This window comes from Protomyctophum bolini (genome assembly GCF_963924005.1).
Source record: "Protomyctophum bolini genome assembly, chromosome: 9".
Taxonomy (NCBI): Eukaryota; Metazoa; Chordata; class Actinopteri; order Myctophiformes; family Myctophidae; genus Protomyctophum; species Protomyctophum bolini.
The window spans coordinates 3,526,209-3,539,804 of NC_137870.1; the positions used below are offsets into that span (position 1 = coordinate 3,526,209).

General features: G+C 42.1%; 1 protein-coding gene across 1 annotated transcript in view; it reads left to right on the forward strand.

Annotated features, from left to right (window-relative positions):
- usp32 (ubiquitin specific peptidase 32) overlaps window positions 1–13,596 on the forward strand; it is an 84,088-nt gene that overhangs the window by 11,989 nt on the left and 58,503 nt on the right. Inside the window, 1 exon segment of the mRNA XM_080771549.1 lies at window positions 5,394–5,521. Coding sequence (XP_080627675.1) covers window positions 5,394–5,521 — 128 coding nt within the window.

Sequence of the window (13,596 nt, forward strand, 5' to 3'; positions counted from 1 at the left end):
TCTCTCTCTCTCTCTCTCTCTCTCTTCCACTGCATTTCGCTTGCTTCAACACCCAGCCGGCAGCTTTCTTCTGCTGCCAGCTTTCTGGTGTCCACATATTATAATACCTACAATCTAATCTGGCTGGGGATGAGAACACATTTCTCTCACATCCCGCTTTTCTAATTGTGTTTTAATGAGGTCCCCCCCCACTCCCCCCCCCTCTCACCAGGAAGAAAAGCCCATCTTTAGATGCCCAAATGATTCACTATTATTATGTGATAAACCAACCCACCATCTGTATAGGCGAGGCATTGCGAGCCAGAAAACAAATTGAAGTTGTTCTATTTGTGCGTGTTTAATAATTCTCCGTCTGTCTCTCCAACAAAAGGCCAAGCAGCGTTATGATGAGGTCGCTATACCCGTCCCTGTCATATTAACCCATTCTGAACGGGAACCCCTTTTGGTGTTATAGCGTCATGTTATGCTTTTAGCTGTTGAAAAAATAGCAGATCTACAAGCTCATAGCGCGCCACCGAGTGGCGCGCTACGAGCTTGTAGGTCTGCTATTTTTTGAAAAATCGAAGAACGACTGACATTTTTTAGAATCTGATCTCAGGTCAGAATGGGTTATAATCAGACCAGTGTGTGTCCAGTGGAAACCTCGTATGAATCTGATCTCAGGTCAGAATGGGTTATTAACGAGCGGCGGTTCATTATTGAACCGCGGCCGCCGTGCTGAGGAAAAAATACAATCTAGTCGATGATCTTTATTGTGACGTCGTGGTCCTCCTTTCATCTATTCCACGACCACAATGTGATCCACAATGTTATGAATATTCAATATTCAATATAGCCTCGTCTCGGCACAGTATTGCTTTTTGAAAATGATTGTTTGAAATGGTGTTGTATTATGAAACCAATCAGTCCATACTTTGACATGTTTTTCCTTTATCTCCTTAACCCATTCTGACCTGAGATCAGATTCATACGAGGTTTCCACTGGACACACACTGGGTCTGATTAACCCATTCTGACCTGAGATCAGATTCTAAAAAAATGTCAGTCGTTCTTCGATTTTTCAAAAATAGCAGACCTACAAGCTCGTAGCGCGCCACTCAGTGGCGCGCTATGAGCTTGTAGATCTGCTATTTTTCAATAGCTAAAGCACGACATGATGCTGACACCAAAATGGATTCCCGTTCAGAATGGGTTAAAGGAGAATTCCACGCTAGAAGGCTTTCTTACATTTCTTACCTTTCTTTGTAGTCATTACGTCCCCACCAAAGAGGTCCAGGGGTTTTTTGGTGCAAAAACTCCTTATTGGCTATTTCCCCTACCATAAGCCCACAATGAATTGCATTGAATTGAATGGGAATTGAATGGGGCTATGGGGAGTTGTGCTAATTTGCTTATTTCCATCGAAATAAGTAGTAAAGTGTGCCGCTTGGGACATTATTTACATTATGAAGAGAGGATATATACAAAAAATATATAATTTTGAGCGATGGAAATAAGCGAATTAGCACAACACCCCATAGAACTATTTAATTCCCATTCAATGCAATTCATTTAGGGCTTATGGTAGGGGAAATAGCCAATAAGGAGCTTTTGCACAAAATAACACCTGGACATCTTTGATGGGGACGTAACAACTACAAAGAAAGGTAAGAAAGCCTTTTAGATGGAATTCTCCTTTAACCCATATATAGGCCTGACGTAGACATTTTAAATAATTCTTCTAAATCCTGTCCGTTTTCTGAAATACCTCATGTTTCTATATCAGTGGTTCTCAAAATATTTCTTGTCAAGGACCCCCAGATGGTGCATCTTTAAAAAAACATTGCTGCAATGTTAACAACGGGACCATAATACAAACTAAAGCAGCATAATTTGAAAACAAAGTTAAGGAAGAACGGTGTACATGAATCTGTATTGTGTACACAGACTCCATCTCCCTTCTTCTCACACACAAACATTAACAATTATTTAATTTACACCATGTAAACCTGCCATGTGACAACAAAGTTGATGAAAACCAGATCTGTAGGCTAAGATGAGCTGTATCACTATCTCGGGTGGGGGAAATAATATATAGTACTATGTACAGTACTGTGTGTGTGTGTGTGTGTGTGTGTGTGTGTGTGTGTGTGTGTGTGTGACTGTGTGTGTGTGTGTGTGTGTGTGTGTGTGTGTGTGTGTGTGTGTGTGTGTGTGTGTGTGTGTGCGTGCGCGCGCATGCGTGTGTGACTGTGTGTCTGTGTGTGTGTGTGTGTGTGTGTGCATTGTCAGTGACGAAGTTGAGCTCACAAGCAAATTGTGTTTCGGTTGAGTGGAGCGTTCTCTGGAAAGCACCACTGTGTGTATATGTAAGACAATAGCCTCTGTCTGTCCGTCCGTCTGTCTGTCCGTCTGTCTGTCTGTCTGTCCGTCCGTCTGTCTGTCTGTTACATTCTACCTGCCCGTCTCACATTATCTCTAGTCTGTCCTTTTGTCTTGTCTGATTACGTCACTGACTCACATTCTTATACCTGTCTGTCTCTTCATTTAATATGAAATGAAGAAAATGCCAGCACTTTTTTTTTTACATGATTTTATTTACCTCTGACGAGAGTGAACACCGTACGCGTTTCTTTCGGCCTGCTTGGCCTTCCTCAGCGTTGTGACAAGACAGGAAGTGTGGTATTTAAGAGGATCAGGTTAGAGACGGTTTGGGGAGATAAAATAAAACAAGAGAGGTGAGGGTTGGACGGTTTGGAGACGTTGTGCTGCAGAGGAGGGGGTATAGATTGGGAGAAGGTATGCTGGAGCTGCCAGGCCAATGAGGAGAAAAGGAAGGCCAATGAGGATGTTTATGCATGCGGTGAGAGAGGACATACACGTTGTGTGACTGAGCGAGATGGATCCACTGTGGCTACCTGGAAATTATAGCATAATGAAGAAGAATCGTACAGTATATAATACCTGAATATAGAGCACCGAAGTCCTGACGTAACTCGCTCATCCCGACGATTCCCCTGGTTTGCGGAAGTAATTTCTCTATGGAGAATAACATGGGGTGATCTTAATATCGTCTACTATAAGCGTTGTGGTCCAAAAATAAACAAGCTGTCTCTGCGTTATTGTCAGGGAGGTGTCTCTGTATCGTTTGCAACAGTCAGTCACTCATATATGATACAGTCTGCTTCTAGCGAAAATAACTAATTCAGCAGCAGTAACATTAGCGTTTTCTCTCAGTCAGTTGATTCTTCATATCCATATGAGTGAAGCGGCCGGGGTGACATGTTTATTTTTCAAACACAGTTGTTATATGAGGCGATCTAAAATCGCCTCAATGGGGATTTCAATGCAACTAAACAAATACATGAACCTGGGGACTGACGCCCTCTACTGAAAGTGACGTCAGACTTCGGTGCTCTATACCGCTAACGTATTGCTGACTTTCACTGGATACCAAGAACATAATTTAACGGAGCTTGCGGAGTGCAAAGTTTTGTCGAGTGCCATTTTAAACTGTGATGAGTAGTAGGCTATACGACTGGAATTGAGTTTTTACCAGTACTTTTAAATGATGGTGCCAATTGTCTGAAGTTAAACATTCTAGCTACTTGATCATTTATTGTATTATAGTTGAAGATGGTTCCAAAATGACACGATCGCTGTCCATGGTGCTGAACTCTGCTCTCAAATGCTTTTAATTTGTGCGAGGGAGAAATATAAGGCTTGTGTAAGCACCGCATGTGTTTGTTTGTTTGTAATGCAATTTAACCCATCTAGACCTGAGCACGATTCTACAAATGCCTTCTAAATTTAAACAGTTTTCTGAAAACCCCTGTGTTTCTGTGTCAGACTGTCAGTCGTTCTCAAACATTTTCATGTCAAGAACCCCGAAAAATATATGTATTGATGGACCCCCCCCCATCTGAAAATATGTTGTTCCAAGGAACCCCTCAGAAGCAAAGTTTTTGAGTTAAAAACGTTCGCTCTGAAAGAATATATATATATTCCAGATTTGAGACACATTTTCACGATTTTTTCAAAAACAGCAGACCTACAAGCTCGTATGAACCTATGAGCTTGTAGATCTGCTATTTTTCAACAGCTAAAGCATGACATCATGCTTTAAAACACCAAAAGGGGTTCCCGCCGCCCCGAATGGGATAATGTCAAGCGTTAACTTATAAACAGGTTTATTATTCAAGGCCATAATGAAATATTATAGGGCTTTTCTGAAACTGCCAGTGGCTTGTCTGTCCACCATGCACGGGACTGTATAATACAGCATAGGGCATTCACTTTTTACTAGTTGACTAGTTGCCTATTTTTGAAAAATCGAAGAGCGACTGACATAGAAGACATTTTTTTAATCTGATCTCAGGTCAGAATGGAAAACTGTCAGGATGTATTGAAGACATTTTTAGAATCTGATCTCAGGTCAGAATGGGGATATTAGCTATTTTCAGCAAGCGACACCATCGTTCAACGGAGTATAAATGACGCACGAGTCCTGACTTCATACAGCAGCTCCTGCTAAAAGTCATCTCTAGGTTGTGGTTAAGATTATGGTTTTAGAGATTAGAAAGAACATTATGATTGTACTCCTAAAGTCCACACAGTCTCTGACAGCCAGCCAGGCCACAGGTGTACTGTGTGTGTGTGTGTGTGTGTGTGTGTGTGTGTGTGTGTGTGTGTGTGTGTGTGTGTGTTGTTGTGCATGTCCTGCAGAAAGACAATCAAATGTGGCACTCTGGCCTCAGTAATAGTAGGAGTGTTGTTTAACCCATTCTGAACGGGAACGCATTTTGGTGTCAGCATCATGTTATGCTTTAGCTATTGAAAAATAGCAGATCTACAAGCTCATAGCGCGCCACCGAGTGGCGCGCTACGAGCTTGTAGGTCTGCTATTTTTTGAAAAATCGAAGAACGACTGACATTTTTTAAAATCTGATCTCAGGTCAGAATGGGTTCATCAGACCAGTGTGTGTCCAGTGGAAACCTCGTATGAATCTGATCTCAGGTCAGAATGGGTTAATTAAAGTTTAGGATCCACAGCAGCACTAGTAGTCAAACCAGACGGACACGTTTTTTCGGAACGCAGGCCTTCGTCAGTGTGTCGTAATTTACAGTACATGAAAGCGGAAATGACATGATTTTAATAGCATTTCTGATGAATTAAAAAGACCAAACAGCCATGTCTCATTATTATTGTTATTGCCAGGGCAGGCGATTAATGTGAAATTAGACTATTTATTATTTCATTTTCAAGGCCTTTTTCCCCTTTAAGCCCCACAGGGCCATGGTATGGAGCCATCTAGTGGCCCGAACATTTTTTCTGTTTTAGTCGACAAAGACTAAACACTGCGTCCAACCAACACTGTCTCTCTCTCTCTCTATCCATCTCTCTCTCTCTCTAGTCACCGATGTGGAACTGAAGAGGCTGAAGGATGCCTTCAAGAGAACCAGTGGCCTTTCCTACTACATGACCCAGCAGTGCTTCTACAGGGAAGTGCTGGGAGATGGAGTTCCTCCTAAAGTCGCCGAGGTATGTTCAGAAACAACCACACACTGCCACATAAGGTATACACCTCCTCCACCTCAACAAGGTTTACTGCAGTGATGTTCAACCTCCTCACAACCACCCATTAGGGCAAGGGAAGCCCTTTTGGTGTTAGCATTATGTCATGCTTTAGCTATTGAAAAATAGCAGATCTACAAGCTCATAGCGCGCCACCGAGTGGCGCGCTACGAGCTTGTAGGTCTGCTATTTTTTGAAAAATCTAATAACGACTGACATAGAAACATAGCTTTTTCAGAAAACTGTCAGGATGTAGAAGACATTTTTTTAATCTGATCTCAGGTCAGAATGGGTTTACTTTTAGCAGCTTATTACACCATGTGAGGGAAGATAGCCTGCGGCTTTGATGGCCTCTCAGTACAGGAAGGGGGTGGTCTACTCTGTCTCTGAGCTGATAGACTCCTCTTCCTCTTCTCAAATATGAGCCACACATTCAGCCGAGTGCTACTGTATCTTTTTTCAAAAATAGCACACCTAGAAGCTTGTAGATCTGATATTTTTCAATAGCTAAAGTATAACATAATCCTTAAAACGCCAAAAGGGGTTCCCGCCCCCAAAAATAGGTTAATGGGCTTATTGAAGCCTACCTGTACAAATCTGTGTAGTTTCTTCTTGCACTCTCCAAATATTCCAACGCCATAATATAGAGCTTTTTACACAACAAAAATCTTGACTTCAGTCTCGGCACTCTCTGAAAACAACACACTCGACCGACACCCTCACTCACTCTGACTGACTGACACCCCTCATATCAGGGCATCTTACTGGTATAATTATTATGAGTTATTATTCTATCTACTGTTATCAGCTCTTTGGATAGCCGGTATATATATATATATGAAATGTAATTGGCAGCAGTAGGCGAATTAGTATAATTGGAATCAGAATAAGATTCATCCTCTCTAATGGAAGGTTGGATGCCTAATCGCAGCTACATGCGTGTATAATCAACGCAGACAGACACTCTCTGGACTGATAGCGTCGGGCTAAATGTATAATGTAATGTAATTTAAACCCCCCCCCCCCCACACAGGAAGCTAACGGCACAGTTTGGTTGAGTGCTCTGTTGTGTTGCAGGTATGATTACATGACAGGACTTGGATAACACTATAATTAAAAATTAAAATTAAAAATTATATATTCTTATATACACACAATGCTATAACAATAATCATCATAACATATTATTATATACGTATTGCACCAAGTCTCTGTACATACGTCTGTGTTTACGTCTGAAATCCACGTAACTCGAGATCCAACTTCAAAGTCGACACGCGCGTTCCCCCCCCAGTCAGGGCCCGGTTCTGGGCTCCATATATGGAGCTGGCCCGTTCACAGAAATCTCCATATATGGGCATAAAAGGGACACGGACAGATGGGTGGAACGGGTTCTCTGTACTGACACGGTATTGCATGTAGCCAGGCGGAGCGTGGATCCTTTACCGACTCGGCGCTCTTACAGCCTGGTGCACCGCTCTAGTAACTTATAAGGTCAAGTATTATCCCTTTCTTTCTTTCTCCCCTCCCATCTCTTCTTCTTGTCACCATGGCAGCTGTTATTATAGTCCAGTGACAGAGGTGTAGTGTAAGGATGTAAGTAAGGACACCACTGTGGTCGGAGGAGACCTCTTCAAAATGGCCGCCACAGCCTATATAGTTCAAAGACGAGCCAGGCTCAATTTTGTCTGTTGAGATGCATACGAAGTGTATCTTTTTTGAGTGGTGCAACCACTCCTACAACCAGCAATGTCCGTGTACCTGTGTACCCGTGTACCTGTGTGTGTACCTGTATCAGTGAGCACGAGTATGTGACTTATTAATACCAGTAGGGGGCGCCAGAAACAGAGGGTTATTGCTGTGCCTGCTGCCTGCTAATGAGAGAGAGAGAGAGAGAGAGAGGGGGGGGGGGGGGGTTGGGGGGGGATTGCACCACTCAATTCACACAGGTGTGATTTTTTCTTTCATTTAGATTTTTTTTCTAAAATGTAAAAATCGTGTTGATTTCTGTCCATCCCTTGAAAGGCATTGTTGTTCTCAGAGAGAGCGAGAGATGTTTTCTTTTTCCCAGCTCTCGAAGCAGACTGGGCTACATTCTATCGGGTTGGTACTAGTGCGACTTATCTTCTCATTGGCTGCCGTATTATTGACCTATTTGTCATTGGCTAGCCTCGTCTCTAGGCAACCACACACTTTTTTTGCCTCTAAGCCGACCTCTCAGCCAATGGGATCGGAACATCCCATAGTCTGGACGCCATGAAGAGACACTATAAACTCAACGGCATGACGACACGCATCACAGACTACCGCGGGGACCCCCGCGCCAACCTCCGCGGGGGTCCGCGGTAGTCTGTGTGGGGGTCCGTGGATACAGGGGGTCGCCGCAGAGGTCGGCGCGGGGTAGGCTACGACCAAATGGACCCGTATCAGTCTATTTGTACAGTCTAGAGTCTATTTTGAGAAAAGGGTCCTTTGGTTCCATTTGTAGTAGGCTAAGGAGTCACCTGGACACATCCTGCTGTTTCCACACACGATATAATTCCAGATAGACACAGATATTTACATTTCATAGCACAATTCTGGAGATATAAGGCAGCAGCTGGTTATTAATTCATAATAACCCAAAGATTAAGGTCTTATAAAGATGTGTTTTATATTTTAATAGTGAAGTAGATTTGAGCAGAAAGATAACCATTCCACGCACCAAAACATCCAATTAGGAGGATTGAATTTAAGCCAGTGACGGGATTAATCAAACAAACTCTGCCTCAGACGGATTGGCATGATTGGAGTATATGCCCCAGTGTGGGGTTTTCAACATGTGGGTCGGGGACCCCCAGGGGGAACCCCACATTATGTTTTGGGGGGTCCCCAGATGACAGTGAAAGGACTTTTAAGACCTTTTTTAATACCAACGAAAAAAGACCATTACTGCATTCAAAAGTATAATCAACAAACTGGTCAAACATTGGCCAAATTGTCAAATAGTATAAGAAAGAGATTATTTCCACAATATTTTATCTGTGGAACTGGAACTGAGTCAAACTGAAGGTAATGCATCAACTCCTATAATTCCAAGTGGATTTCAGGGTGGGGGGGTCCCAAGTTCAAATATTTATAGATATTATAAATATTTGGGGGAAGTTCTCAACCAAAAAAGGTTGAGAACCAAACACTGCCCAAGCCCATTTAGACCTGAGGACGATTCTTCAAATGCCTTCTAAATCCTGTCGGTTTTCTGAAAAACACTGTTTCTATATCAGTGGTGCTCAACCTTTTACATGTCAAGGACCCCACATAATTATCTGTATTTGGCTGCGGACCCCCATCTGAAAATATGTTGTTCCAGGGACCACCCCCAGAAGCGAAGATATGAGTTAAAAACGTTAAACGCTGTGAAAGCATTATATTCAAAGATTTGCGCCACATTTGCCGCGCTCTAATCTAGTAGTTCTTCATTCTGTGCGAGACACTGGCGTTATGCACAAATTAATATTCAATAATTATTAACGTATCTACTACATACTTCAAGTCCCTGTATGTTGATTAAGATTAACCCATTTAGGCCTGAAGTCAAAATTCTAAATCATGACAATATTCTGAAAAACCTCATGTCTGTATCAGTGGTGCTGAATATTTCATGTCAAGGACCCCACAAATTATATGTAATTGGCCGCCGACCCCCCCCCCCCCCCCCCCCCCCCCCCCAGAAGCAAAATATGTTGTTTTAAGGACCCCAGCAAATATTTGAGTTAAAAACGTTCGCTGTGAAAGAATATATATTCAAAGATTTCACATTTCAAAACAAGCTTGTAGATCTGCTTTTTTTCAATAGCTAAAGTATAACATAATGTTTTAAATTCCCACCCAGTATGGGTTAAGTCTTGGCTAACGCTAGTCTTTTTTTTGTATTTGTTTTATATCCACTTAACTGTATATCAGCTATTTTATATCAGCTCCTTGTTCCTGGCCTTGCTTGAACTTGCTTCAACCAGAGAAGAGAGGAGGAGGGTGGAGGAGGGCCCAGAGAGTGAGTGCAGCAAAGAGCACCCATCTTTACACCTATTACAGGATCCGAGGTGTACACGTGCATTACGCTGCCCCCAAATGGTGTTTTGTATTAACAGCAGCATAAATGCAACCACCTCTCATCTAAAGCTTGTAGATCTGCTATTTTCCAATAGCTAAATTATAACTTGAGCTGGGACTCGATTAAAAAAATTAATCTAATTAATCGGAGGCTTTGTAGTTAATTAATCTAGATTAATCGCATATCAATATTCAACCTGAGAACAGCGAGAAACCTTTTTTTTAAATGTTTTTTGGTATCCCAGTGAATCAATGAATAGTGACTACAGGATACAACTCATTTTCAACATTTTACTGTCATTAATATACCTGTTGTGGAAATAATAATAAAAAGTCACCCCATTCTGTGTTGCCTAGAACTGGAGGTCTGAAAAAAAATAGTAACAGTAACAAGTACATCTCAGTGACATCACAAAGCTGTACTTACTTCATATTGTTACTGTTTTTTGTCAGACCTCCAGTTCTAGGCAACACAAAATGGGGTGACTTTTTATTATTTCCAGTTTTCAGTACTATAGAAAAGCGCCCAGTGAGAAACGTTCCGCGGTGAAAAAAAAAGGTGCGATTAATTTATCGCGATTCATTTTTCTGTAGTTAATTAATCGCAATTAATCGCAATTAGTCCCGGCCCTAATTATAACATAATGTTTAAAACACCAAAAGGGGTTCCCGCCCCAAAAATGGTTAGATGATTATTTTTGAAATGTTTGTGCTTTATTCAGAAAAGACAAAGACAGTAAAGTATTCTAGGTTTATAGCCGGGAGGGGGTCGACCAAGTGGAAACTAAGTGCCCCTAAAAACCATTGGGATATCGGCTGTCACCCAAACAGTGATTCATTGTTGAAACTATATAATGCTGTGATATATGAGATGCAATTATATCATCATGTCAGACCCCTTTTGCAATCACGTTTCTTCTATCTTGACATCAAGTGGAGTGCCGGATCCAGTATGGATTAGACTGACAACTGACGTCCCCCACATCCCCCACATGATTGACCAGATGACGTTTAGCCCATTCTGACCTGAGATCAGATTCTATAAAATGTCTTCTACATCCTGACGGTTATCATTCTGACCTGAGATCAGATTCTATAAAATGTCTTCTACATCCTGACGGTTATCTCAAAAAGCTATGTTTCTATGTCAGTCGTTTCAAATGACTATGGAGAGCATGTGTACCGATTTGCGTGAAATTTGGATACAATCTGAAGGATTAATATTAGAAAATGTGTTTTACATATGTCGGCCTCCTGGTGGCGCTATAAAGAGCAGATGTGAAAAATTCCAGGCAAAGGTTTCTCCTTGGTCTCTAGGGAGTTGGCATACAAAGTTATCCACAGATCTGTGCAGTTAGAGGTAAAAACACTTTTCGGCCAGTTATAGCGCCACCATGAGGCTGAGTTGAAAATGTTGTGAAAATGTGTCATTTCTTCCTCGGCCTAGTGGGAATGTGCGTGCACAATTTCACGGAAATCACACGATGTGTTCATGATTTGCAGCATTCTGTTTGAAACTGAGGCACTCCTGCAAACTTTGGAAGCCAATCTTAGCCAATCAGGATGGGTTCTGAGAAATCTGAAAGACCCGTTTCGTTGAATGGCTCTAGAGAGACTGTGTACCAATTAGCGTGATGTTTGGACAAAATCTGTAGGTGTTCTGTCCAAAAACGTTTTGCACAAAGCGGCCGCCTGGTGGCGCTATAACAGGCTGAACAGGCTGAAGTTTTGGGGCAGAGGTTCATCGTTGGCATCCAGGGATTGTGTGTGCAAAATTTGACTCTCTCTCCATGCCTTCGGCCTGGTGGAGACAAAAATCTGATCACTATAGTACAAAAAAACTAAATGAACATTTATTCAAAAGACTTTGACTGAAACAAAATAAAAAGATTCCTGTCAAAATCAACGCTTATATGACTCAAAATTCCACCAATGCAAGGTTTCAGCCCAATCCGAGTCCCATTGACTTCCATGATCAAATTAAAAGTATCTATGAAAAAAGTGGAGGTACAACGCCTACTACTGGCAGTATAGTGTGCACAAGAAATTGAGCCAGCGATCAGTTTGTGACATTAGATCCGGATAAACTCAAACTGGCCGACCTTCATAGACGGCTGTAGCCTCTTTGCAGAGCCACGTTTGAAACGGCACACTGGCTCTGGATCCACCAAACAGAACCCTGCTGGCTCTGGATCCACCAAACAGAACCCGGCCCTCTCATGTGAGCAGGAGAGGCTCTGGATCCACCAAACAGAACCCGGCCCTCTGGATCCACCAAACAGAACCCGGCCCTCTGGATCCTCCAAACAGAACCCGGCCCTCTGGATCCACCAAACGGAACCCGGCCCTCTGGATCCACCAAACGGAACCCGGCCCTCTCATGTGAGCAGCAGAGGCTTTGCTTGACATTGAAACAGTGAGATTGGCACATCGACGATGGCACAGAATCGCATTCACTAGTTAGAAATCTAAGTGCCAATCAAAGCGCGCGCGTGTGTGTGTGTGTGTGTGTGTGTGTGTGTGTGTGTGTGTGTGCGTGTGTGCGTGCATGCAAGAGTGAAAATCTGCATCACACGGCTGAATCTGGTGATGTGTGTATTCATAGCTCGTTACAAAGATGTAGAGAAGCTGGAGTGTCTGTGTGTGTGTGTGTTTGTATTGGAGGGTGAACGGAATGCATATTCAAGTAAGATAAAAACGTTTTGGAAGTAAGTTCCGTGTGCACGCTATTTTGGCAATTTTAACTGCCCACCTTTCTTTCATACAGATATTAAATTGGCAAAACCGCTGTTTCTCAATTACGCTGATAGGGTTTTTTTTACCTTCACTGGTATTATTATCTATTGTTTTTTTGTCAAATATGTTTTTATTGATTTTAACAGATTATAAATTGTTACAAACATTATGATATGAAATACTTACAAGACAGTAAAAATAGAGAAATCCCTTAACCCTCTCCCACCCATACTGCTCAGTGACACCGCATACTATATAATAAGATGATAGAAAGCTCATGGAAAACATCTGAAAAGAAAATGGCGTACAGTCAACCATATCAACGGTATCCTGTCTATTAATTGTTTCTACTCGGGTATTATTATCTATTGTAGGCTCCTCATGGGAGCAAGACACTGTCCTTGAGCAAGGCACTGACGGCCGCCTCGTGGTTGCCTGCACAACAGTCGGTGTGTGAACGAACGTGTGTGGGAATGTAATGTAACACACATTGTATTTGTAAACGCTCTTTATATAGAAATGCAGGCCATTTCACTCTCTGCTTTTTCCCAATATGAAATTCAGTACAGCTATTACTGCACAGCCAGGGAACGCTACATCGATCTCCTCTATAATGAGGGACACAGGACGGTTATAGAAACCGTTGGCTGTTGAACTCACTCAGGTTATGATTTCCTCGTGTAGCGTTTCACCCTCTCGAAAGGAGACGGTGAGGTTTTTCACACACTTTGGCAGTTCTGCAACTGTGTAAAGGACCCTGCACACTGGACTGGATTTTTAGCGGTGTTTTCTCGTCTGTTTTCCCCAAAAACGCGTCCAGTGTTGCAATGTGCAACCAGCCAACCACCTTAACTGTGACACATTTCTAAAAAAACAATGATGAACAAACTGGTCAAACAACAGCCTTTATTGTCACAAAGCTGGTTATATCGGGGGGCCTTTTGATTTAATATTATAGCCGTGGAAAAATATGGTGCCATGTGGTTGAATCAGAAAACCACATTGTGTATTTTAGTCTTTTGCATAAGGGCTGGATCATTATTTTTATCGGAAACAGACCATTAGAATGATCAATTTGAGGAAGTGCCAGGCTTTCATCAATCTTCAGTTCTATTTGTGTTACAGCAAAATATTCTATAGAGAGAGAAAGCGTGAGAGAGAGGAAATACCCCTTTTGGTGTTTTATGCTTTAGCTATTGAAAAATAGCAGATCTACA